General features: G+C 34.9%; 1 protein-coding gene across 4 annotated transcripts in view; it reads right to left on the bottom strand.

Annotated features, from left to right (window-relative positions):
* ANO5 (anoctamin 5) overlaps nucleotides 1–26,304 on the bottom strand; it is a 73,847-nt gene that overhangs the window by 21,231 nt on the left and 26,312 nt on the right. For all 4 annotated transcript variants that reach the window (XM_019742616.2, XM_019742617.2, XM_074336140.1 and 1 more), the window contains 8 exons: nucleotides 21,942–22,010; nucleotides 20,238–20,522; nucleotides 15,216–15,329; nucleotides 12,524–12,639; nucleotides 4,980–5,114; nucleotides 4,521–4,626; nucleotides 4,359–4,419; nucleotides 836–987 (listed from right to left, as the gene is read on the bottom strand). In XM_019742616.2, coding sequence (XP_019598175.2) covers nucleotides 836–987; nucleotides 4,359–4,419; nucleotides 4,521–4,626; nucleotides 4,980–5,114; nucleotides 12,524–12,639; nucleotides 15,216–15,329; nucleotides 20,238–20,522; nucleotides 21,942–22,010 — 1,038 coding nt within the window. The remainder of the gene's footprint in view (nucleotides 1–835; nucleotides 988–4,358; nucleotides 4,420–4,520; nucleotides 4,627–4,979; nucleotides 5,115–12,523; nucleotides 12,640–15,215; nucleotides 15,330–20,237; nucleotides 20,523–21,941; nucleotides 22,011–26,304) is intronic.

Here is a 26,304-nt window from a genome sequence, read left to right as displayed (position 1 = left end):
TGTCCTGAACAGAGTAGGGCATTCTGCTGAAGAGATTGTGTTAGAGCCACATTCTAGTCTCCCTGTAACAGCATCCGGTAGCTCAGTGACTATAGATTATGGAAAGGGACAGACTCCAAGGATATGCAGCCAAGGGTCTGGTTTTCATGGCAAAACACCTTCCCTTTTCACATGCAAAACAACTGAGGCCAAGAAGTCAAATTACTCAGTCAACAGCATGTAGAATTTCTTAATTAACTTCTTAGCTAGCAGTCCATGCCAATTAAGGATCCCAAAATAAAGACTTTCACTCCCAGACAGCAAGGCAATGATCTTCCCATTATAATCAATTAAAAGGGACTCATTGAATAAAATTTGGTCTCATAAAACAGTGACTCATAAGCACACCACCTTAACACAATACTAATTTAATCTTTGCATATTAACTTAGTACCATTCCCAAGGAAACATATTTATATATACAAAGCCCACAACATACACACTGTTTTCCATTTTTCTTTTATATCGCTTAGCATTAAAATGATGTATTTCATGATACGATGCCTTGGATTTACATCAAAATAATCTAGTGGCAAGGAGGCTTATCAGTAAAAAGACTGTCCATGAATTAGTATTAATTGAAGCTGCGTGGTGGTCCATCCTGGGGTTCATTATACTTTTCTATTTACTTCCGTATGTGTTTGAAATATAGGATAGAAACATGGGAAGAAGTTTATATAATTGGTATGTTGGAGAATATTTTAAAGGCAAATTAAAATATATATTGTTATTTGAGAGGTAACCTGCAACAGCATGGCCACTGAGATATGCTGCTCGTTTCAGTTCCCTAATGTACCTTAGTCACTGGATTCATTTTCCTGTGTTTACACATAGCTTCAAATTCAGGTCTGAGCTGCAGCTGCTGCTGTTCTTCTTCAAAGTCCACCAGATCCCACTCATATTCCAGTCTGGCTTGTCGCTGTTTCCAAAACTCCAGAAACAATGTGACTGCAGGCAAATAAATGTATGAAAACAAATATAATCAAGTGACGGAGAAATAGAGTAAGAAAATAACTTGAGTTTTTCTTCTATTTTTAAATATCAATTTGGTTGTATAGTGGTTCTTCCATCACTATAATGTTGAATGATAAAATTATTAATCTTGACATAAGTACGGAATAACATTGAAATAACTCATATATAAAATTTCAAATTAATTTCTTAGATAGCATTCTATGCCAGAAAAAACTTTCAGGTTCATTGCTAGTCTCTCTTTTCTTGAAGATAGTTTGAAGTAATATTTAAACTTAACTTTTTTACTAACACATAGATTTTGTTTGCAAAATCATTCTTTTACCGATATCATTCAAGCAGTTATACCTTAGTGAACTTTAAGAAAAAATTTAAGTGCCATTCTATAGTATATTCTCTCTCTCTCTCTCTCTCTCTATATATATATATATATCTATATCTATATCTATATATATATAGATATAGATAGAGAGAGAGAGAGAGATAGATATCTATACCTATATCTATAGATATCTATAGATATCTATATCTATATATATGTATATACACATGTATATACATATATATATAAAGAGAGAGAGGTTGCCAAAAATATGTATACACATTTTAAGAAAGGAAAAAAACTATTAAATTGTAATACTCAACATATACCAATAACAAAAGATGAATACAAGTCATGTTTGACTTCTGCAATTACAAGAGGTGCTCAAAGTGGTTACCATTAGGGTCCAGACACTTCTAATTACAGAGAACTACTGCTTAAGCAATGTTGACCAGTGTCCACTTGTATACATTTTTTTGGCACCATATATATATATATATATATATATATATATATATAGAGAGAGAGAGAGAGAGAGAGAGAGAGAGAGAGAGACAGAGAGAGAAAGAGACAGAGAGAGAGAATATATATTCCATGTTCATTGCCGCATTATTTACAATAGTCATCCATTGATGGATGAACGGATAAAGAAAATGTAGTTTATATACACAATGGAATATTATTCAGCCATTAAAAAAAAAGAAGAAAATCTTGCCAATTGTGACATGAATGGACCTTGAAGGTATTATGCTAAGTGAGTGAAGTCATATAGAGAAAAACAAATACCGTAAGATCTCACTTATGTGTGGAATCTAATAAAAAACAAAAACAAAACTCATAGAAACAGATTGGTGGTTGATGAGGTTAGGGCAATGGGAAGGTGGGTGAAAGTGGTCTAAAGGTTCAAATGCCCAATTATAAGATTAATAATTTCTGGGAATGTAATGTATAGCAGGTGACTATAGTTAAAAATACTGTGCTGGATATTTGAAAGTTACTAAGAGTCAATCTTAAATGTTCTCATCATAAGAAGAAAAGTTTGTAACTATGTGAGGTGATGAATATTAACTAAACTTATTGTAGTAAACATTTTACAATACATAAATATACAAAATCATTATGTTATACACTTTAAACTAATAAAATATTATTAGTGAATTATATCTCAATAAAACTGGAGGGGGGTAGAAAACACATAAATGTCCAACAATAGAGAACTGGTTAGATAAAGAGTGATAAATTCATAAAAAACAATTGTATTCAGTCTTACACACACTTACACACCCACACACACACACACACACACACTCCTTTCTATAGAAGGAGTCCCATCATTTATTGTTTGTTGAATAAAAAGGTAGGTTTAAAACTATGTATAATATTATACCATTTATGTAAGATTATATGACTACACATGCCCACACACAGAGAGTAAAAGATTCTGAAAAATTATGGCCAAAATAATAAACTCTATTTCTGGTCATTTTATTATTTTCTTTCAGTTTCTATGTGAATTTGAATTTCCTGTGGTAGGTGTATATATTTGTTCATCGTAAAGAAGCCAAAAAGTTAAAACCAAACCAAAAAAAACCAAACCCATTTGTACCCAGTACAAAGCATAGCATACATTAAATTCAGTTCTCAGTCTCTTGGACTAGTTTTGTCCTTTAACCTGGAATGCTTTTCCTTCACACCTACTCTGCCAACCCATCCTTTGATTCAGCTCAATTGTTTATTAGTATTTGTACTAAAACAAATACCTTGAAGTTCTGTTCTCATAGAATTCGGCCAACATCCTCAATCACCAAAGCTAAATCAAGTCACTGCTACAATACACTTTTCTGAAAGAACTAACTGATGGTAGCACGTCTTCAAAACACTTACAGTGTTGCTGGGTGTTCTACATATGGTTGCTCCTCTATTTGTGATGAAATACAAGGTTGGTGTTGCTGTACAATCTCTCTCAGGGAAACAATGAAAAAATACTAGATTTGTTTTAATTTGTGCACTTATCATTCACTTCTGATTCCAATTTATGCTGAGGCAGGATTTGGCAGTCATATGATGAAGAGATGTCCATACACCAACTTACCAAACTTGGGGTTGTTGGAGAATTTGTTAGTAAGGTTTCCCTGTTCTGTTCTTTTTGAATCTGGGCTGTTCTCTTTAGACGACAGCACCCAAGCAGAAGTGACAGAAACTCATACGTTCCTTTGCTTCACATACACACCAACAAGTTTTGTTGTCTTTTTGTCTGGATCAAGCTACCCTTGCCCTTTGCTCAGTTTTTAAATGCACATATTTGTATTTGTTATACACTTCATTTTTTTAATTGGAAAGAAAAAAGTCTATTTTCCCCAGAGTCCCCTGAATTTTGGGACACGTTTTAGAAGTCCTTAGGCCTCATCTTGCTGAGTTACTCTTACAGAAGATGTTTTCCTCACTGATGGTAGGAGCAACTTCCTAACACGTCTACTCTCCATGCGAAATGATAAGAATGAAAAACTTGGACATTTCCAAAATCAAGGGCAATTCCACTTTACATGGGAGACTTTTATCAATTGGAACTGGAAGGTGGAATTAGCCACAGGGAACTCAGACTCAAACGTTGATTTATTAGCCCTCGATCATTTATTTTGGTTTGTATTCCAGTTTGTATCCCTGACTCCGTATCCTCTAGCCACCAAATAGTGATATTTATTCTCTCCTGAATTAAGTACTTATTGAGCCTGTTTCTCACCAGAGTGCTGGGAGACAGTGTGAGCTGAATACATAGGAGGTTTCAAAAATTATCTTGTCTCTCAGAGAAATGAGCAGATGATTAATAGAGGCCTTTTGTGGACCAAGGACGAAGACTAAAGAACATGTTAGTGGACGCCATGAGGATGCTGATACTAGCAAAGACACAGAGATCTAAAATCACCTCTGGTACAGAAGACATGCCATCTGTGTATGTGGTACAGATAGATGTGCCATATAACACGGAACTTGGACAAAGCTGTTTTTTACGTGACTATTTACTCACCCCAAATTCCCATGAATATTGCAAAGAACACTGTTGACTCATTATCAAATAAATGGGAGACCTTTAAAAACAAAAATAGCATCACAAAGACTATTTAGTTTCAATGTAATACAAAAGGAGGGAAATTCTAAGTCTCTTCAACATACCAAAATACATACATACCTTTGAAGCCAAACACGTAGAATTTAGCCTCCAAAACTCACATACTAGATCACAGAGTGGGCACATGATAATCTGACCTCCAATCTCAGGGTCACAGATTTCAGTACTGCAGAGGGAACAGCAAAGTTATTTTGAAAAGTGATGTGTGTTTGCGTGAAAGTGGAAAGCTGTCCCTACCAGAACAACTGTTTATACAGCTTCTCACATATGGCAGAAGAGGTAATGAAGCAGCAATTTTTGTAGTCGGTCAAGTCATGCTTTGGGGAACAGAATCTTTAGAACTAATCATTACAAACAGATTTTCCATAAAGCACCAGGTGAGGGGCAGCTGGTAGGGTCTTTCGGAAATACCTGCTGCCACGAAGAAGCATTCTGAAACCAATGTCAGGAAAACAACACCAGTTTCAGTTAGCATAAGATCAAGACGTTTTCTCTATTAGGCAACTCAGTGGCACTTACCTTCTTGTGCTACTATGCATTGATAATAAGCCGTAAATGAAACAAGCTAAGCCAACTATAGCTGCAAACAACAGCATTTCTGTGTAAAATCCAAGAAAGACAAAATAGATGCCAATTTTTTCTCCATAATAGTTCCTATAAAAGAAGATAAAAATAGTCAGAGGTTGGAAGAATAATACAGTCCAGACAGCCTTGTTTTGTATTCAGACAAGCCTGTACTCCAATTTTGGCTCTACTGCTTTCTAGCCGTATAATTTTGGTAAAGTTAATAAACACTTGAAGCTTCAGTTTTCCCATCACAAAATGCAGGATGATGCTTATCCACAGAATTGGTGTAAGGATTGAAAAAAGATAACACATCTAACTAGGAGCCAAATGAGTGAAATTTAAGTTTTAATTTTGAAATAAGAAGGTAATTTGAAAAGCTTCCAAACGTTAAGAGTTTCGAAATAAACTGCAGAACATTCTGCAGTGTAACTTCTAGCAATTAACTTAACAAACCAAAATTACATTCACAATCTGCACAGACTTTTGCTTTATTTCTCTTTCTAAAATTGAAGAAGGTACTCTGACCACATTGGGCGAGAGTGGTTGTATGTATAAAATTCCATCTTCCTCCAAGTTTGGATGTCTGATGGATACTTACAGAATTGTAAAGCAGGCAGCACACCAAGAAATTAAAACTGACTGCTTAGTAAAAGTTCCATAAAATATACAGTCTTGCTCTTGTTTACAAAGAGTTGAAAAGTAACAACAGTATTACTTGGCATAAATGTTTAAGTCTTACAATCAAGTTTGGGTTGTTTTTTTTTGTTGTTGTTGCTTTTAAACTTACTACCCCTTAAGGAATCCCTCGAGGAACAAGGGAATATAAGTTTCTCTGCCTCAGAAAACCAGAGGGCGTTTTTTGTTTGTTTAAACCATCTTAATCCTCCTCCTTATTTATATAGAGCTCACCTCAGCAAATCTGTAAAGCCTTCCCAGGGTTTCCTAGGCAGATAGATGTGATCCCTTTTCAGTACTAATAATAGCATGCTATATATAAATCTATTATAGCATGTAATATTAAATTGTAATTTCAAAAAGGAGGCAACTCTGAACATAAAGAGCATAAGCTTCATTTCCCAATGAGAAGATTTTAAAATATTTTCTCATATTCAATATTAACTTTAACCTCCCATTCTTCAGTTTTCAAAATTTCTAATCTTTTCTAATTAAACAGACATCTTACTACTTTTATCATCTTTCATTGTTGTCAGTGGTATTTTTGCATTGCTGTTTCCCCTTATTCTGCTCTTCAAATCACTATAAACTTGACATTAAATTACAGTTCCATCATATTCCTGTTAATTTGCTATTCACGGCTTCCTGAGGTTCACTCACACCTAGGATGAGTGAACTTGCTTCTCCCCCCAACCCTTTTTTCCCTATTTGCTGAAAAATACAGCAATTAATGTAACACTACATAACCTTAGATTTTTAAATAAAGAAGAAAAAAGATTTGCTATTATGGGCTTTACCATTCATGATGTTTATTTCCATTTGATGTTTTAAAAATTAAAGAATCAATTTTTTAAGGTAAAACATTAATAGTATTGCTATAGGTTTAACCTAAAAACTTTTCACAAATTCATAAACTGGATAATTCAACATTAGTTTTAAAGAATTACATTTTTCTCCCTTTCAAATAGCAAGACTCTTATTCCTTGAGAATTAAAAAAAAAATGTTCCCAAGAACTCCAGATCTTTAATTAGTATTAAAAAGGTTTTCAAAAACAGAAATTTTCAGATAAGCATTTATTATATATGGAAATATAGACTATATTTTACTAAACTTTGGACTTGGGAGCTTAACAATAACAGATTAACAACTCAACCATCTCTTAAAAGTGCAAAAAATAAGAGGCAGGTTTAATATTTGTATTATGGTAAAAATGTGTACATTATTGAAATAACATTAAGATGTTAAATTATCTTATTATTCATAACAAAGCAAATTAGAAAAATCTAATAAAATGAGACACTCTATAGACTCAAATATAAATAAAACCCTTTGAGTATTAATTTTTTTGAAAAATATACCTTGTAGTTACACTTATGGTATTTTTTAACCTGTCCATTTTACTTACTAGACATTCAACTCATCTGTGTCCCCACACTATCTAATATAGCATCTGATCAGTAGAAGGCATTCACGAATATTGGTTGTGAGATTTTTATAAGAAGTCATTGGTCTAATTTTGTATTCCCAGGACTTAGTACTTAGTCTGAGACACAGCAAATAATCAAAAGAGTAATAGTAGAACTGAACTGAAGACAGGCTTGAGGAATGAATGAACAAATGCAAACATTTGGTCTAAAGAGATTCATTTTTACAGTGAATTCATGGACATCTGAGAAACTTAGCTATTATATTATTTTGGCATTTTAATAGCACCATTATATTAACCTTAAATATATTTATTCTAAACTATATGTGATACAGCTTAGTATATCAATTTTATTTCTAAGTATAAAGCCACTCAAAATTGGTGATATCAAAAGAAAAATTACATGGAGATCTTAAATTGGAAAGAAAAATTGGGATCAGAGGGTATATAAAATTGAAGACTGATAAAACAATGATGGCAACTTTGGTATTTCCATCTTTCCTGGAAAAAAAAATTAATATGAGAAAATGATCAGTGCCCAAAAGGCAGTAAAAATATTTGGATATGAAACTTAAAATTAGTATAAAGATAACATGAAATATGTGAAATCTAGGAATTCGGAGTATTATATTCTAAATCTCTTTCTAGGTACCCCAAGTCATCCTGTCTTTGTTTATTTCTTTTTATTCACCATATCTAATCATCCACTAGATTCAATAAATTCTGTCATAAAAATCTGTTTTTTAATCCATAGTCTCCCCTTTCATGTTTCCAGTGTCTTGGATATGATCTTCAATATCTGTTACTGGAAAGTTTCAACAGCCTCCTAAGTTCCCTGACTTCAGTCTTGCATCTTTCTAAACCATCTTGTTTCCAATAGCGATGTTTCTAAAGAAAAAGTTCAACAATGTCCTTTTCCCCCTTCAAAGGTTTTGTCCTTTCACCTTAGCAGTGTTCTTCATAATTTTGTTCCTGATAACACTCAAATCTCACCTGCTATGACTCCTTCATGATAAGTGAAATGCACAGGCTATTTCTCAGCACAGAGCTCTGTACTTGTTTTCCTGCTGGGGATATTCTTACCTAACTTTTTTTACCTAACAACCTATTGCTTATCTCTCACAACATAGCTCACAAATCAACACTATGAAAGTTTCCTTGAGGTTGTCAGAAAGGTAGGTGCCTTTTTCTCTGTGCTCTGTTCTTTCATGAGTATCATGCTGCTGTATTATGTATTTGTGTGTCTTCCTGAAAATATGTTCATGTTCATGTTCATGTTCATGTTGGGAACCATGTCCTAATATCTTTGTAGCCCGAGCCTATTGCCTGATCTGGAGTGATGTTGAATAAATGCTCATTTAAGGAATGGATGGACTGTAATTATGCATGCATGGACAATTGCTTTCTCTTTTTTAGGATATTTTGTTTTTATCAAGTCTTCCTATAAAACCTTTCCTAAAAACCATAAAATCAACAAGGATAGGAAATAAAACTACACCCGATACAGGCCTTTCAGCCTCATGACAAAGAACACCATCACCTTCAAATTACCTCTTAAGTAAAAAAATAAGACCAATTCTATCAGAGCACCTGCCACCTGCTGCCACAAACCTGAGATAAGGAGAGCAGGAAAGATGCTTAGGAAATTCTAGGAAAGAAATGTAAAGTAGCATGGAGATGTTACACTAACACAGACAAAACAACCCCTGGAAGCATATGTTGGGACTTGGTTAATTCATAGCACAAGCTAAAAGGAAAGGATCTAAAAATGAGCAAGATGGGAAGTGGCAGCCTCAGAGAAGCATTGCTTCTGAGTAAGAGTTAGATATAAAAGGTGGTACTCCTTAAAAGTGTGGCAGTAAGAGAAAGAAGAAAATAAGAGGGATAGTTAGGATCCTGTGGAAATGAAAGAAATGGCACGTGGCAACCACACACCGTTGTCCATAAAAGAAACTGCATGGAATAGGAAAGAACTAACAGAAGCAGGCAGTCTAATGCTAGAAGCTCTGCGAATTAAGCACAAAGAGAAAAAAAGCAGACCATAGCGACACAAAGCTACATTTACAAAAAATAAATAAATAAAAATTTGAAATAAATAATTTCAGCTAATGAAAATTCTCCCAAAAGAACATGAGGAATACTGTAATAAAGCACTATAAACAACAAAATGTTCTCAAATGAGTAATTACAAAGAAAACAACAATATAAAAATAAAAAGAGAAGTGGAGAAAAATAGGAATAAAATGAGAAGTGAAAGAATTCTAGAGAAAGAGGAAAAAGAAAAGTCATATAAGATCATATCAGAATAGAACGGATGCTGACATCATGAGGTATTGTCAAGCAGGGTCTCTAGTCCTACTCCCTGCATAAGAACGCAGGATATGGTGAGGCCAAAAAAGAACAATGGAGCCATAGACAGGGGAGTCATATCACTATATCCTCGATGGCAGCTGGTCGAGACACAAAAGCAAACATCCGCCAGTACCCCAACAAGGGGTCTCCCTGCACCCCAGTCTTGCTGGCGGCCTGGCGAGACACAGGCAGTAGGATCAACACGATCCACAATCCACACTCTGCTTGCTGACCGCACTTGCTGGCCGCAATCCGCCATCTGCTTCTCTGCCAACCCACCAACCTGCTGGCATAGGCACGGCAGTTATATTAGTGGCTAATGGCTAACCGGTAACAGCTGATGGCCAACCAACCACAGCAGATGGCCATCTGATTACAGCTGAATCAGCTGTTACCGAATCATCCCCTTTCCATGTGAGGCAGAGAGCCTGGAAACTGCTCTCCTGGCTCCGTCCCCACAGGTATTCAAGAGTGAATGATGGGGAAATTAAGTGAAAATCTAATAAGACACTAAGAAAAACAGGAAACCTACCCAAAGAATAAACATGACATAGAGAGGTAAACAGGGTCTCAGAGAAACTGTGCACTATTTAAAAGTAAGTTGATTGAATACATCATGGTCCTTTGTCCCTAAATCTTCATTGTCTATTCCTAAGAATAAGCATATTATCTTACATTACCACTGAAAAGGAACCCTACGGATAACAGCTGTTTTTTACAATTGCTAGCTCTGTGATAACACAGTGTTTCCTTTTTTTACTTTACAGTTACTTGGTTTAACACTTTACACCTAGTTATCAATTGTTTACATTAAATTTTGTTAAAATTTTAAATTTATTAAAAATGATCTCATTATTGAAATAAAAAAGCAGTATAACTTGCTATAAATGGAAAGTTACTTTAATAATAGGATGAAAAACTTTAAAAGTTGTTAAACTTAAGCTTGACACTGTCATCTCATGAAATATCTGAGATTCCACTTTATTGTAAAAGGAAATTAGCAAGTGCTAACAAGGCATTACAGATACACCTGGAATGACCTGAGATGGAATGTGTTCACATGTATCTAGGGTTGTAAATATAAACCTTTGGAGAACATTTAAATTAGAAACACCTGCAGATAGTTAAAAATGTTAGATTAATAAATACTCTCAATGCATTTTAACAACATAAAATATGTAAACCTTTATTCTGACAACATTGCTCTTTGAAAGTATACTATGAAAATATTCTCCATGGGCACAATGTCTGCAGATGTTCTTAGCAGACTTGATCTTATAGTGAAAAATTTGGGACAACCTAATGTTTTTCGATAGAAAAATAGATAAATGGATTATGCAAAATTTATAGTATGGCACTGTGGGGACGGAGCCCCAGAAAGTAGTTTACAGGCTCTCGGCCTCACGTGGAAGGGTGCTGGCTCGGGTAGTGGATGGCTGTCGGCGGTGGCTGATTGGCCGTCGGCTGTAGCCAGTTAGCCGATTGGCCGCTGGTATAACTGCTGCGGCTACGGAGGAGAGTCGAGGAGAGTGGAGGAGAGTCGTCGGTCGGTTGGCGGAAAGGCGGCCGGCAGGTCGCGCATCCGGTGGGCCCAGCCTCCAGTGAGACCATAGTGGTATGACTCCCCTACCTATGGCTCTGTGGGGGTTCCTTTTTGGCCTCACCATATCCCGCATTCTTATGTGGGGAGCGGGACCAGAGACCCCGCAGGCCGCCCCGCACGACAAATGGCGCAGCAAGCAGGGTCTCCCACATTGACAGCACTCTGTATTGTGTTAAAAAGCATTTGGATCTGCATGTATTCATTGAGTACCAATAATATATTATTTAGTGCAAAAAAATTAAGCACATAATAAATAAAGATACCAATGCTCTAGGGGAAAATGTATTTGTATATTTTATTATGCATGCACATAAAAATAAGATTGAATGGATAGTCCCAAATCAAGAGTAGTAACCTCCACAAATTCAATGGAAATGGAATTTCACTCAAAACTTTGCACAGCTCTTTATTAGTTGAAATTTCTTTGACAAATGTGCTACGTTTATAATTTAAAAAATTAAATGATCATTACTCAAAAACAAGTAAAACATCCATCCAAAAAAGAGTTCATATAATGATTTACAGAAAGCATCATTTTATATACTTCAGTTGCCTTTATTTATTCTTAAAGTTTCCCCTTACTTGCCTTAAAAAAAAAATGTTGATATAACATTTCCATTGATTTGGACGTATGAATCAAAATCAGTCTCCTAAAAAAGATGCCATGATGCTGTGTAAGCATCATAGTACAAGCATGAATCACCAAGTGAGTTGTTCAAATCTGATTATTCCTTTACTGAAATCAGAGCAGGAGTCTCCCAACATCCTGTACGTATGTAGTATTGCTATAGTTCAAAGCAGGAACCTGCGGCCATAGTCAGCTTGCTTAGCTAATAAAACTGTCTACAGAAATTGTCAGAGAGCATGGGACTCAGACAGGGTCAGACATTAAGCTTGTCAATTGCCTGAGCCAAAAGATAAAAAAAAAAAAAAGAATTGAGGTTATAGGACAATTGTCCTCACAAACATCCATATACAACCTTTCTGCTATGTTCTAAATTTCTGGACTGAAGAAAGCAAAAGTATTATGTATTAAGCACTAAATGCTAGCCTCTATGCTAAAAAATATACATACCTCATTTAATTATCAAATAACCCCATAAGGAAAGTACTACTGTTATCCTCATTCTCAAAGAGGTTAAATAACTTGAAAAAACTTAGTTTCTAAGAGGAAGAACTTGGATTTGAACCCAGCCTACCTAAATACCCAGCCCCAACCTCTGAACCAGCGAGCTATCTCTGCAGGGTGGTCAAGAATATTCTGTCAACAGCATTCTGTTCACAAATGAATGACTAAATGGTAATGTAGCTACAAAATTGGGAAGGTGTAAACTATAGTCGGTAAGAATAGTAGTAAAAAAGAATGGAATATGATGCCATTGTGCATGAAAATCACATTGTCCAGTTTTAGTCAGGTCGTTCCTCTGTAAGAAACTTACCTAATCAAATCTAAAGGCTGCTCCTTGTAAAAATAGGAAAACCGAGCCCAATTCTGGCAAAGCATGTACCGTTCATTGACAGGATGAGAAGGTTCTGATGGCTTCCAATACTGACCCTACAGATATTCAAGAAGAAAATATGTGAATGACGAAGCAAAAGACAAGGGTGCAGTAAGCCAGGACTGCTTTTATGAGGTGAGTGAATGAGGTGAATGTTCTCTTTTACTTTTAGACTTGGATTGTCATATTCCAGTGATGTGAAATTATTCACTAAAATCTATAATAAACGATAATAACAGTGATTTACTTATTAAATTCTCGCACCCAGTTATTTAAAAATGCAAGTTAAAGTTTGAGACTTTGGCTTTCCTCAAGCTCTCCCTTTCACCTGGAATGTCCTTTCTTCTTTACTTAAATCGAATGTGATATTCACAGCTCAGGGATTCATATACTTATATAACTGGCTGTGACTTTAGAAATAAGCTAACACTTTTATTGTATAGATTGAAAAATTAAACCCCAAGTGAAGTTAAGTGAATGACCCAAAGTCATACTGCTATGACAGGTATCTCATCTAGGGAACTTATCTTGTCCTCACTGATATCCATTTCCCAAAGAACTTAAAATATACAACAAACTTTGGCACTTAAGAGCCTCAGTATTGTTTCATGCGTAAGTTATTTTCCTCACTATTAGGTACTGAGTAGCTTTATTAACACCCGGTCAGGACCTAGCAGAACACTGACAACACACAGCTGTTCAATACCTTCTTTTTAATTGTTCGCCTAGACAAGTGAACTACTGAAGATAATATTGAATAAATATCCAATTTAAAATTAAGCACACATGAAAATCTCTATTTGATAAGATATGAGGTTGTATATCATCCAGATTCCAACAGTTATCTTCTTAGTGCTGAATCTTGAGAAATGAAATAGAAAAAAAAGAAAAAGAGCAGCAGCCTATTTGTAGATCTGGAAAAATGATTCTTTAAAGTACATAAGGGAAAATCTAGTACCTAAACTTGAATTGAGGAGAAAAGAAAGGGAAAAAAGTAAAATTAACAGTTCATTATAGCTTTCGCTAGCTCACTAACAGTGATTTTCCAGTAAGCACCAGGACGCTACTGGAAGGCTAGATGTACGGATTACAATTTCCGGTGACTGAGATACTTGGTCATTTTCGTTCGGATTCATAACCTGGTAATAGAGAGAATTAATACCCTAAAAACAAACAATCCTCAAAATCTTTAAAAAAGGAATGAGGCCTTCTGTGAAGAAAGATTGACAAGGAATGCATTGCAGTGTTTATTAACCTGCTATAGTCTCTTTACCAAATGGCCATGGCATTATTTAGAATCCATAATCTCCTAGAAATTCTTTTGTCCCAGGGAAAACATAGGGGGGAAGGAAAAAGGGCATGGATTGAGGGCAGTGGAGAGGATGGTTTCTCTAACACATAAGCTAAATTCACCTGAATTGATACACTTGTTGAAAACTGCCATTCATTTTGGAAAATTTTGCTGTACCCTTATAGGAAATATATCAAAGATAATCAACTAACCAGTGTTGAACAGACTGGAGTCAATTACCATCCTGTTGAATAAATATTGACAGAAGAAAGCTGGCATAATAGTTTAAGTCCTAGAAAAGAAAGAGTTTGGCTTTGGACTTTTAATAACTATGACAGCAACTTTACCTTCAAAATAATGGGCAATGATTTAGATGCCACTTGTTTAAATGGAAATACTTGGTTCTTCAACATTCCTAAGGAAAGTGTTTCTCAAAAAGAGAGCACATTATCAAAAAGTGTTTTATAAGTATCTAAGATAAAACAGGAATAAAAGAAACGAAAGTTCCAAGGGACGATCTTAAAGTAGTTTATATACATGTAGTCGCATGATGTTCACTGCCAACAGGTAATGTCAATATGGAAAACACTGAATTTCCAAAAGTAAAGGCTTCCCTCAGAAACCCCCAGAAACTAGGCTGTCAAGCTTTCAGGCTTGGTTAAATGGGTGCATCACATACATAACTTCTTTGTTAAACTCATAAAGCCAGTAGTTTTGTACAATGATCCGCCAGACTCAAAAAATCATTCTTCTAAATCTCAGTTATTTGTCTCTTAGGACTGAAGTCTTTAGCTTGTTTTTCAATTGCACACATGCATTATTTCCCAGAAACTCCTAGTCTGTGAGGTTGGATTCATGGTTATGATCTAACAATACCTAACAGAATGCTTTACATATAATTAAAACCAATTATGCCTTTGATGAACGAATGCATGAATGCATTTAATGCATGCAGGCCATTTAAGTCCTTTAAGGCTTCAAAACTTTATGAATGAGAAAAGATCTGATGAATTCAGATAGAAATTTCCAAATATTACATTCTAAAATGTTCTTTTAATAGAACTGCTATTTTCAATGTGGGTCCTAAAGAAAAATCACGTGCAACTGTAAATAATTTTTTTCAAAGTGAATTTCCATTAAAAGCTCAATATGAAGCTGTCTTAACTATGTGTTTCAGCACAGCTGGTAAAGCTCTCAGGGATTTTCCCAACATGTGAGAGAATTAAACAAACTGTTAAAAAAAGAGGAAGCAAATGGAAGATTCTTTCTCCTAACAAGGCAACTTCTGAATGTGGAAGAAGGAAAATAGGCTCAATATTTTAAAACCAAGATTATACTTACATCATGGAGTGGATAGGCAGATGAGTAAGTGTGCGAAGTTAGCAGTCTTTCAATCCCAAACTTTTTCTTCCCTTCTTCTACGCCAAAAGGACACCGTGAGAGAATATAATAAACCTACAAGATAAGCAGAAAGAGACACACATTTCAAAACTTTACGCTTCCCACACTTTTTTCAATCATAATTCAATAATGTCTACTTCGAATGTAGATCGAGGCTCTGATTACAGAGGGAACGTTCCCTTTGTTATTTGGGGGAAGATGGAGAAGGTGAGGCTCTGAGGAGTTTGCAGGTATTTTAGCTCCTGGGTATGAGAGCTCCATATTTCTTTGGGGAGAGAGGAGAATGAATCATAACTTATTCTCCTGTCCCAAGCTCCTCGGAGTCTCTTGTGCCAGAATTTCTACTATAATCAAGGCTTCAAGTTGGAGTTTAATATCACTGCTACTGATTCAGTTAAAAGAATATGGAGTAGAATTGATACTTGGGCAAGTGGTCTTGAATACTTTTTTAATTAATTACTCTGATAATTTATATGGGGCTTTTTCCTGATACGTGAATTTATTAACTCAAGATGATCATAGCTCTACAACTATTTTGCAATCACTTATATCTTTATATCCGTTGTCTCCTCCATATAATTTGGGCTTTGGTGTCCTCTGCTCTTATGTTTCTGTCAATTCAATCTTACCTGCTTTTCATGTTCCAGCAACTTTGCAGAATCTCTGCTTGTCTGATTGCTAAATTTGGTCTTTTTAGCATTGTTTTGGCTATAATTCCCTTCCCCCCTTTATAATATTTCATCATTTAAGGAATTGTTGACTGAAATGGTTGTTGTCTTTGAACCACCATTATCTAATCTGGTTATTCACTGGAACTTACTATTCCACCTTGGTAAAAAAATCATAATATATATAAGGTAGCTTTATAAATAATGTGATAAATATTGTTTCCTTAGGAAAGATTTACCAAAATAAGTTGTATTGGGATATTTACAAAGTGGAAAAATTTTACTCTTCTAGATATTAAAACTTATTATAAAGCTATGGTAATAAATACAGCATGGTATTGTCAAATAAAAACAAATCCAGGCTTAGGAAAGGATTTCATTCAAAAACCTTATTGTGAGAGGGTGATAGGAACTATTGGAAGAGGGAGATCTGTTAACATCTGCACAGTTAGGCAGAAAAAGACTTTGCCTTTACAGGGAGAAGTAAGCCAGGCTCCCAGAGTGTCTTTCTTTGTGTTAAGGAAGGGCTATTCTACAAGCCAACATTGGCTCAGGTTGGAGTAGATCAAAGTTTAGGGTCCTGTAGAGCAGAAAGAAGTTTAATTAAAGTTTGGTCAATTCAGCTAACAAGTTTTTATAAATCAATGGGGATAAATAATTCAGCCAAACATTTATGAAACAAAGAATGGGAATGTGGAGGGTCTGATTCTGACTCTTATTACTATAAAGTAATAACAATGGGGAAAAATTATAAGGGTTACTATAGATATAAGAGAACTGAAATTTATCTTGTGCCAAAAGGGAATGAGAATTCACCCAACTCCCTTTTCTTAGAGCATTTCCCACAGAGAAATTATAATTATAAAATCTTTCTCTATCCCTTTGAGAGGTGTGTTAAGTCTTTTTGAAAGCTAAGTAAGCCTCTTGCCAATTTTACACCCCAGGAGTGCTTTTCTTTAGTTTTCTAGGAGCTGTCTCTTTTAAATGTAAATCTCAAGAAAGATGGCATTCCTATCTGCCTGTCTCTATGTGAGCGTAGTGCAGGTACCTGGATGTAAGTTGTAACTATCCGCTTGACACAGAGATATTAGAAGTTTTATTTATTTTTTATTTTTTTGGATAAAGACAACAAACACTTCAATTACCAGGTGAATTTGGAATGAACTATGTGGCAAACAGTGCTGTAAAATCAGTCTGGGGCGGGGGAGGGGGGGTTGGGGGTGGCGCAGTTATCTATGAATAGGCTTTAAGTCATATGGAGAAGGGTAATTCTTCATAGTAAGCAGATTCCCAGAATGAGAAGAGTGGGGGATTTCTTTAACTGTCCCTGTTTTCCAGGACTACAAGAACTCAGGTAAGGTTCAACATTGTCAGTATTGACACAAAAATAGGCAAAGAGATCAAAGCAGCAAAATCAAGCCCAGCAATAGACTCGTGATGATACAGATACTTGAGTTATGACAAAGAAAGAATTGTAGAACAGTATAAAAAAGTATTAAATGTTTTCAGTAATTGGTGCAAGTTGAATAACTACACATGTGGGCAAAATATGGCCTCCATTTCAAACTATAAAAATTAATTCCAGGTGGGTAGTAGTTTTCAATGTAAAAAAGCAAAATAATACAACACCTAGAAGATAATACAGGAAATTAACTTCATGATCTTGGTCGTTGTTAAAGTTTAAGAGCATTATTCATAAAGTAAAGGCTTGAGAAAGTTGACTACAGTAAAATTAAAAACATCTGTTTATCAAAAGAAACCATTAAAAGAAAGAAAAGGGAAGCACAAAGTAGAAAAAGATCAGTAAAATAGATGATGAAAAAAGGGCTCATATAAAAATATATACAAACAGTTCTTACAAATCAAGTAGGGAAGACCTAACTGGAAAGCAGACAAGAGACTTTAGCCTGCACTTCATGAAAGTGCGTCTCTAAATGCCCAATAAATATGTACAAGGAGATCAATCTCATTCACACCAGAGGAATGCAAATTAAAGCCACAATAACACACACACAAATAAATTTCCATATGAAGTAACACAAGTGAATGAACAAAAGCACATACAGAGCAAAATTCATCACCCAAATAAATGCTGAGCCAAAGCCAGACTCTAAAGAATGAATACATGCTGCACGACTCCATTTTTATAAAATTTAAAGCAGGCTAAACGAATTGCTGCTGTGAGAAGTCAGAGTCGACATCTGCTGAGGATGATGGGAATAGTGATGGCAAGAGGCACTAGGGCTTCTGGGTGCTAGGAAGGTTTTCTCTTTTGATCTGGGTGGTGGTTACATGGCTGGGCATTTTGTGAGGTGGTAATTCAGTGATGTATACACTTATAACTTGTGGGCCTATCTCCACTTACGTTACTAGGACTCTAAATTAGTACATGTTTTTATACAGTGTGATAGTGTAATCTATTATCTACATATCTATATATCTACATTTAGATGTATAGATATACACTTTTAAATGTGAATGCCTTTAGATTCAGAAATTTTATGTGGTATCCATTTTGTAAAAAAATTTACATAGATTCTGAAATATATAAATATCGGGTTGTAAACTGCAAGATTCTTTGTAATATCAGCAAAGTTGGAAACAAACTCAATAGCTGTCAGAAATTGAAATGTTTAATAAAATTATGTTATATATATACAAGACGTTACAAAATATGTATCATGAGGTACATAGGATGGTTGTGAAGATGCTTTGAAAAGTACAAAATTTTATACTAATGTAAGATGCTCTTGTAATATTGTTTAATCTGTACATACATAAACCACAGGATAAGGATGGGAAAGAAGGAAGTGTTATATCGTAATCTTCCAAATAACTTCTTCAATAGAGCAAGAATAGAATTGCCCTACCGTGAAGGAGGGAAATTGTTGTGTTTTAATGCTGAATCAACCTAAGGTATTGATACTCTTTACAAAGAACAAGTAAAGATAAATGAATACTGACATTTTTATTGCTGATCAAGTTCCTAATTTGTTCCTACAAGTTCACTGGTCTTTAGTCAGCAACTTTTTAGTGTTACAAGTATATCTGAAGTTCTTAACCGTTTGCACAGTGTCTCCCATACATTTTTTCATTTGATTCTCCCAGTAATGCCAGTATTATCACTATCTCTATTTTAAGACAGGTTATCTTATTTAGAAAGTAGCAGAGTTATGACCTGAAACCAGGATTTCTGATTCCATGTCATGTGCTCTTTATTCCCTTATAGGTTGCCTCTTAGGTTTGTTGTTGTTTTTTAATCCTGGTGAGAAAAGGGAGACACTTTTCAGTTTGTAGATTCACATTCATATACATAAATTCCAGGCATTACATTTTGTTTAATATTCCTGTCAGTAAACTTTTAAAAAAATAGATGTAGGAACTAGAAAAAGTGATTATTTCAAAATCCTTCTAAGACACTTAAGAGTACTGAACCTAAAGGGAATGACATCTTTAATTGCTCAAGGAAAGAGAATAAATAAAATCAAGGGTCTTGTGATTGTTAGAACCTTGGTAATTACATTAATAGGCAATAGATGGAAAGGGTAAGAGCAACAAAGATCCTGAATTTTTTCCTCTAAAATCAGATCAATAATAATAATAATATCAACCACTTACTAAGTACTTACTTAGTAGGTTCCAGAAACTGTTCAAAGCCTTTCAAACCTTAACTCATTTAATTCTCAGGGTTAACCTAAGTGTATGAGGTGAATTATTCCTATCTTCACATGAAGAAACTATGGCACAGAAACTGTGATTCTTTAGAAGGTTTTAAGTGGTAAACTTAAAGATCCTAGGACTACAAATGGAGAAGAAATATTATTATTCAAAAGACTGAAAATGGTTTTAAGTGAAAAAAAAAAAGTCCTGAGGTTCCTCAAATGCTATCTATATACAAAGAACTTAAAACATTCCATTGCCATTTGGAATGACCAATAGTCCTCCCACACTGCACTAAAATTATAAAATCAACTCTAAGATCATAAAACCACTTTACAAGATCTTATAAAATCAAAGTCTTGTCTTTCAACTAAATGCTTCCCCAGGATTGCACGATGCCTCTCTTTCTTACTATGTCCACAATGTCAACCATTCAGTTTTAAAGAAATAGTTTGAGAAGCAGGGAGGTTAACAGGGTTAAGTAGTCCAAGTGGACTTTCAAACTCATCCAACACCACTAAATAAATTATCAAAAATCTACCTAGAATACCTTGCAGACATAGTGTTGCATATGCACACGTATAAAATCACACACAGGCACATATCCCTTAGCCCGAAGGTGTTCTCTACCTACAATTCTGTTCCTTGATGAGGATGGAAAGAAGCTTGACTTGTCATCAATGAGGAAGAGTTCCTGGCGATGTCTGGTGAACTGGGCAGTGAAATATTCAGGATGAGGATGCTTTACATTCCTTGGGAGCTTCAGAGGCCCAAGCATATAGCTAAAGGGGACTTTCTCAGGTCGGGGAATATCACTCTCCTTAATAGGCATTTTGATTCCCAACACTTCGGCATAAGTAGCTAATACCTCCCAAGGGGCATGGATCTTGACAAAATAAGTTTTTCCATCTTCAGAGTTCTGTATAAAAAGGAAGCAAAATAACGGAAAGCTTATTGATCTGTTTGTTACTGAGCTAATTAAAGAACAGAAACAAAATTGTATAAAATCTCAAACAAATTAAAGATGTCACAGGAATTTCAACATATTGAAATTTTCAGCAAAACATTTAGAACAGCAAATGCTCAAAACAGATACTGTGTTTCCCTGAAAATCAGTTCTAATGCATCCGTTGGAGCAACAATTAATATAAAACCCAGTCTTATATAAGACCTGGTATTATATTATATTATATTATATCATATCATATCATAATATACCCAGCCTTATACTATATATAAGATCTGGTATTATATTATATTTTATATTATATTATATTATATTATATTATATTATATTATATTATATTATATTAAAGACCTGGTCTTATAGTATAGTAAAATAAGACGGGGTCTTACATAAATTTTTGCTCCAAAACATGCATTAGAGCTGATTGTCCAGCTAAGTCTTATTTTCGGGGAAACAGAATATATACTATACATTATACTTACATATACATGTATGTATATGTATTTTATATACGTGTGAGAAAGAGAGACAGATACAGAGAGAGGCAAAGAGAGAATATTTTTAAAAATATATTTCAGGGTCAATGTATACTAGTGTGAAACCCATAGATACGTTGTTCTGGGCAATCTAAGTGTTTAGCAACTAGCTATGCACAAAGAATTAGGCTTAGGGTATATGAGGGATACATGCAAAGTATAAGATGCACTCACTCTTTTACCCAGTCTCTACACCTAAGGGAAGAACTTTAGATAATAAGGGTTCATTAAACAGGAGAAGGACTATGTTATAGATTATGTGATGTGACACATATTTATTGGTTCAGTAAAAACAGGAAAAAATAAGAACTAGAGAGTATTGATTTAGAATGAGAGAGCATTAGAGTTTCATGGACAGAGTGAGATCTGAAATAGGTCTTTAAAAACAATTTTGAAGGAAATTCTAGAAAACTTGTAAATGACAGGAGGTTAAAAAAAAGAGAGAACATGGCATATTCATGAGCAGTAAAAGTGCCTTGGCTTAAATAGCCGTTGTGTGACAAAGCAGCCAATTTAACCAGCAGTTAAGGTGCCGGGTTGCAGGCAGCCTTCAAAATGAGACAGATGTAAAATAAAAACCACATCTTCACTTCCTTTGTATCCTGAATAGAATTATTTATGTCTATTTTTAAAGTGTTCTACTCATCATCTTATATTTGGAGCGAAGATCAACTTCCCTGAACAACCACAGGCATTACCATCCCCAGTGTACATATCTGTCGCCAAAAAATATTATTGTATTGCTCCCAAACACAAAGTTTATCCACTCAAGCACCAGAGAGGAGAAAACACTTCAAACACCAAGATTCTGGTATAAATTCACAACTACTTTTACCGTTTTGTCTTCAATTTCCAACTCAAGACCTGTTTTTCTGAGATTATGTTCAAACTCTTTTCTTCTTTCCTATGGAAAAACAAATCAATAGAATTATGTAGAACACTATTCACGCATTGATAAATACACTTGTCACACGATGACTGTGCCCCTTGGCTTCGTATGGTTGCACATGAAAGTACTCTATATAGTATTCCCATCCTACTGCCATATACTACTTTTCACCTAGACTATAATTCACAATATGACTATAAAAATCCAATACATCTTAGGAATAATATTCAGGAAATGTGCAGGATTTCTATCTGAAAACATTTTACTAAATAACATGTATGAAACCTGATAAACAGAGAGCCATATCATGCTCCTAGTTGGAAAGACATAGTATTACAAAGATTATCAGTACTCTTCACGTAAATTATATTCTTAATGCAATTTTCAGCTAAAATATCATCATGACTTTTTAATCTTGAAGAACAGAATAGCTTCACTTATGAAAAGTAAAATTAAATAATACAAATAATCATTACTTGTGGGCTTCAAAGCAATGCTTTGATGGTTGAAAAATCTTTTGACTTTAATTATGATTTAAGTGTGAAAAATTTCATAATAACTGCAATTTTAAAAGGCTTCATTAAGATATTCTAGGACTCTCATCTTCAAATGCATATGTCTACCTTGAGATATCTTCAAACTTCACCAGGAATAAAATATAATTTTAATGTGTTCTTTTTCTCTCCTTCCAATGTTTACTATTACACATATAAGAACAGGTATATGATAATGGTGTAAGTTCTCCTTTCTCAGCGACCCTTTCATAATTGCTCTTCTCCTACGTTACCAAAATAAGGCAGACAGGAAACCAAAAAAGGTGGGAGAGGGACATTAAAAATACTCATCGGTACTGAAAAGTAACTCTTTTCACTGTAGTAACAAATGTGTTTGCAAGTCATATAGTTGCCAATTCTCTGAGTTCCACAATAGGGCTAATAGGACTGTTAGTTCACAGATCACTAAACATTACTTTTATGATAAATCACTTTGTAATTTGTGTAACTCAGGAGCTCAAAAAAGATTAAAACTGCTAAAATAATACTTTTTCTAATCTAATTATTTATCTGAATAAGCTTAATTTACACTAACATATATAACACTAACATATATAGAAACAAAACAGGAATATATTTGAAGCTGAACCATCTCATTCTTGGAATAATTCTCATTCATCTATGAATAAAGAAAATCTTTTTTTAAAGCCCTGCTGCCCATCTCATTAATTGATGCATTTATGATGAGTTTACTTTTTGTTTGATAATTACTTGTCAAATTTGTAATAGGTTTATGATATTTTCTCAATTATGTACTTGTACGATTGTAAAAAAACTCAAAACAAAGGAAAAAGTTTAAGCCTTAGACTGTTATAGTTAAAGGAAATAAAAGCATTTCAATGTAAGTGCAACTATTTGTTGTAGAGACTTACAACTGAACAAAAATAAAAGACTACCAAAGATAAAACATTTACATTAAGAAAAATTTATGTGGGGAAAGTGGAATGGAAATTTTAGGTGGAGTAAAAATAAATGATGTAAAATTTTAAGTGTTGAAGGGTTTATTCATGTAATTTATTATTTTAAATGAATGATGTTGGGTATCAAATTTCCATGGAATTTACTTTCTACGGATATATGCCAAAAAGTGATTTAACTGGACCACTTACAATACAGTGTAAATTACATCCTTTGGAACTATTGAAATGTATGATGAATAATAGTAGATGGGAAGATTTTGAGATAGTTCAGGCTTTTATGGGAAGTTCATGAATTCATTATACACCTGCCAACTCTGAAATGTCTGTAAAAACCCCAAGCAGAGATGCAGAATAGTCATATAGCAGAGAAGCATGGACTGAAAAGGTAAACTTTGGAATTAGCACAGGCATATGTTTAAAACTGTGAAACACGATATATCTCCAAAGAAATCAATGTAGGTTAAGAAAAGAAGAGGATTAAGAACTGGATCCCGAGGCACGACAATAATAAGGGATCATGGAGAAAAAAAGATTGAGACGAAGGAACTAATGAAATAAAAAACAAGAGAATGAGGAGTCCTGGAAGCCAAGTGAAGCACACATGTAATAGAGAAGGGAATGATAAACTGTAGCAAATGCTGGTAATAGGTCAAGTAAATGAGGGCTGTGACTTAATCATTGGATTTATTTATATGAAGATCAGCAGAGCGGTTGAGCTGAAGGCCTGATAAAAATGGTTTTAAGAGAAAATTAGTCAGAAAGGAATTTGAGAAATGAACAGTAGCTGGCAATGAAATTGAGATCAAGAGAAGGTTTTTGTTCTTGTTTTTTTTTTTTTTTTAATATGGAAGAATTAACAAGCTGTTGAAAGAAACATCCAGTAAAGAACAACACAAAATATAATTTAGGAGAAGAAAGACTTGTACAAGCAATATCCTGAGGCAGGCATACAGAAAAGTGTTAACGTAACAGGTTTGAAACTGCTATCCTTAGAAAGGCCTGCTTGCAAGTTTGGCTCTGGTGTCTAGCAACCTGTTTTGGGGAGGGTTCCCACCATTACCAGGAGTGATAATAGCCAGTCACTTTACCTTAACTGGTTGTACAATGTGGTTTATGCTAAACATCTGCTTTCCTTCGGGAACTATGAAATGTTGGTAGGTGCTAGGCAGAAGTTGACAAGGTGATCAGCTCCCAATAAAATCCCAGGGCACTGTGCGTCCTTAATGATCTTCCCTGGTAGATAACACTTCACCTGTTACCAGAGGAATTAAGTACATTCTGTGTAACTCCACTGAGAGAAAACTCTTTTTGTAAGCTTGCTCCGAGTTTCCTCTGGACTTTGCCACATGCATCTTTTCCCTTTGCTGATTTTGTGTTGTATCATTTCACTGCAATAAAACGCAGCCATTGAGTCTGACTGTATGCAGGGCCCTATGAGTCCCTCTAATGAATCACCAAACCTGGAGGTAGTCTTGGTGACCCCTGAATAGTAAGTAAGAAGAAATGGGATGGTGGCTTTTGGTAGAAGGATAAATAATTTGTCTATGTTAACAGGAAGAACAGTAGACTATACAACTAACTGTGCTGGTGGATGGACAGTTATGGTGATGGAAATTTAGAATTTTTCTTCTACTTGCTTCAGTTTTCTCAGTGAACTAGAAAGTCTGATCAGCTAAGCTTGAAAATGGAAGGAGGTAATGGAGGTGTGAGAAGAGAGAAAAAGTTATAAAACAGTCATCTCACAAAGTGGGAAGCAGAATAGAATAAGGAAATAAAGTATGATTGCCAGACAGCAAAGCATTAGGACCCAGCTGAGGTCCAAGGACACAAATATGAGGTAAAATCAGCACATGAACTATATGTTTTTCTTTCTGCATGGTTCTGGCATACAGTAGGTGGAGAGTTGGGTTTAACTAAAACTGTTGTTCTGCCAAGTAAGTATAATTGAAAGAAGGGCATGGGATTTGATGGCCTGTGTAATAGAGTGATTACATTTGTTGACATGAGATTCAAACTGGATCAGTCTAGAAAAGAGGTAGATATGGAGCAGCAGTAAAGATAATTGTATCTTATCTGGTCCTGGGGCATTGGAAGGAAGGAGGGTATTGGTCAGAAAGATTTGAGGGGTTGGTCAGACGGATGGATGGATGCCTGGAATGAGATTATAAAGAGTTGAGTTTTAACTAATGATAAGCTCTAGGGGAATGAATGGCTGAGTTAGAGACTAATTAGAAAAGGGAGTGCAAGGAACAGAGAGATTAGGATGCCAAAATAATCATCGAGCTATATGCATGGGATTATCAATGATTAAAAAAGAAATATTAGTGGAAAGAGTGATAGTGACCCAGGGGCAAAAATTGTTGAGAAATAAAAGGGAAGATCCAGGGACAGATTCATGACAGCAACAATGCAGGGTAGTGATAGCTCAGATGAGATTTAAAGGTCAGGAATTTTAGGGATGAGGAAGGGAGAATGGACTGTAACCAACTATGAGACAGGGCAAGCATTTGCTCATCTCCAGAAAAGGGCTCTGTAAGGAAAAAAACACCATTACTTGAAAAGATTGTTGGGGAAGGCAAGGAACTTCAATGAAGAGACAGGTGTGAAGGTGACTTTCAGAGAGGAGAAGAAAATGATAAAAAGGAATAAATTTCAGAGGACCTGTTGGAAGGGTACTTTTTCAGGGAAAAGGGAGAAGAAAGGGACAATAATAAGGGATCATATTTTATATGATATTTATTTCTTATGTAAGTATGTGAGTAAATGTGTGGATATGCTTACACACATGACTTAATATATTAATTATCTGAAATATCTAATATTTATTGAGCATCC

The sequence above is a fragment of the Rhinolophus sinicus genome, linkage group LG06 (genome assembly GCF_036562045.2).
Source record: "Rhinolophus sinicus isolate RSC01 linkage group LG06, ASM3656204v1, whole genome shotgun sequence".
Lineage (NCBI taxonomy): Eukaryota > Metazoa > Chordata > Mammalia > Chiroptera > Rhinolophidae > Rhinolophus > Rhinolophus sinicus.
The sequence above is the reverse complement of the archived record's forward strand: the minus strand, read 5'-3'. Positions and strand labels throughout refer to the sequence as shown.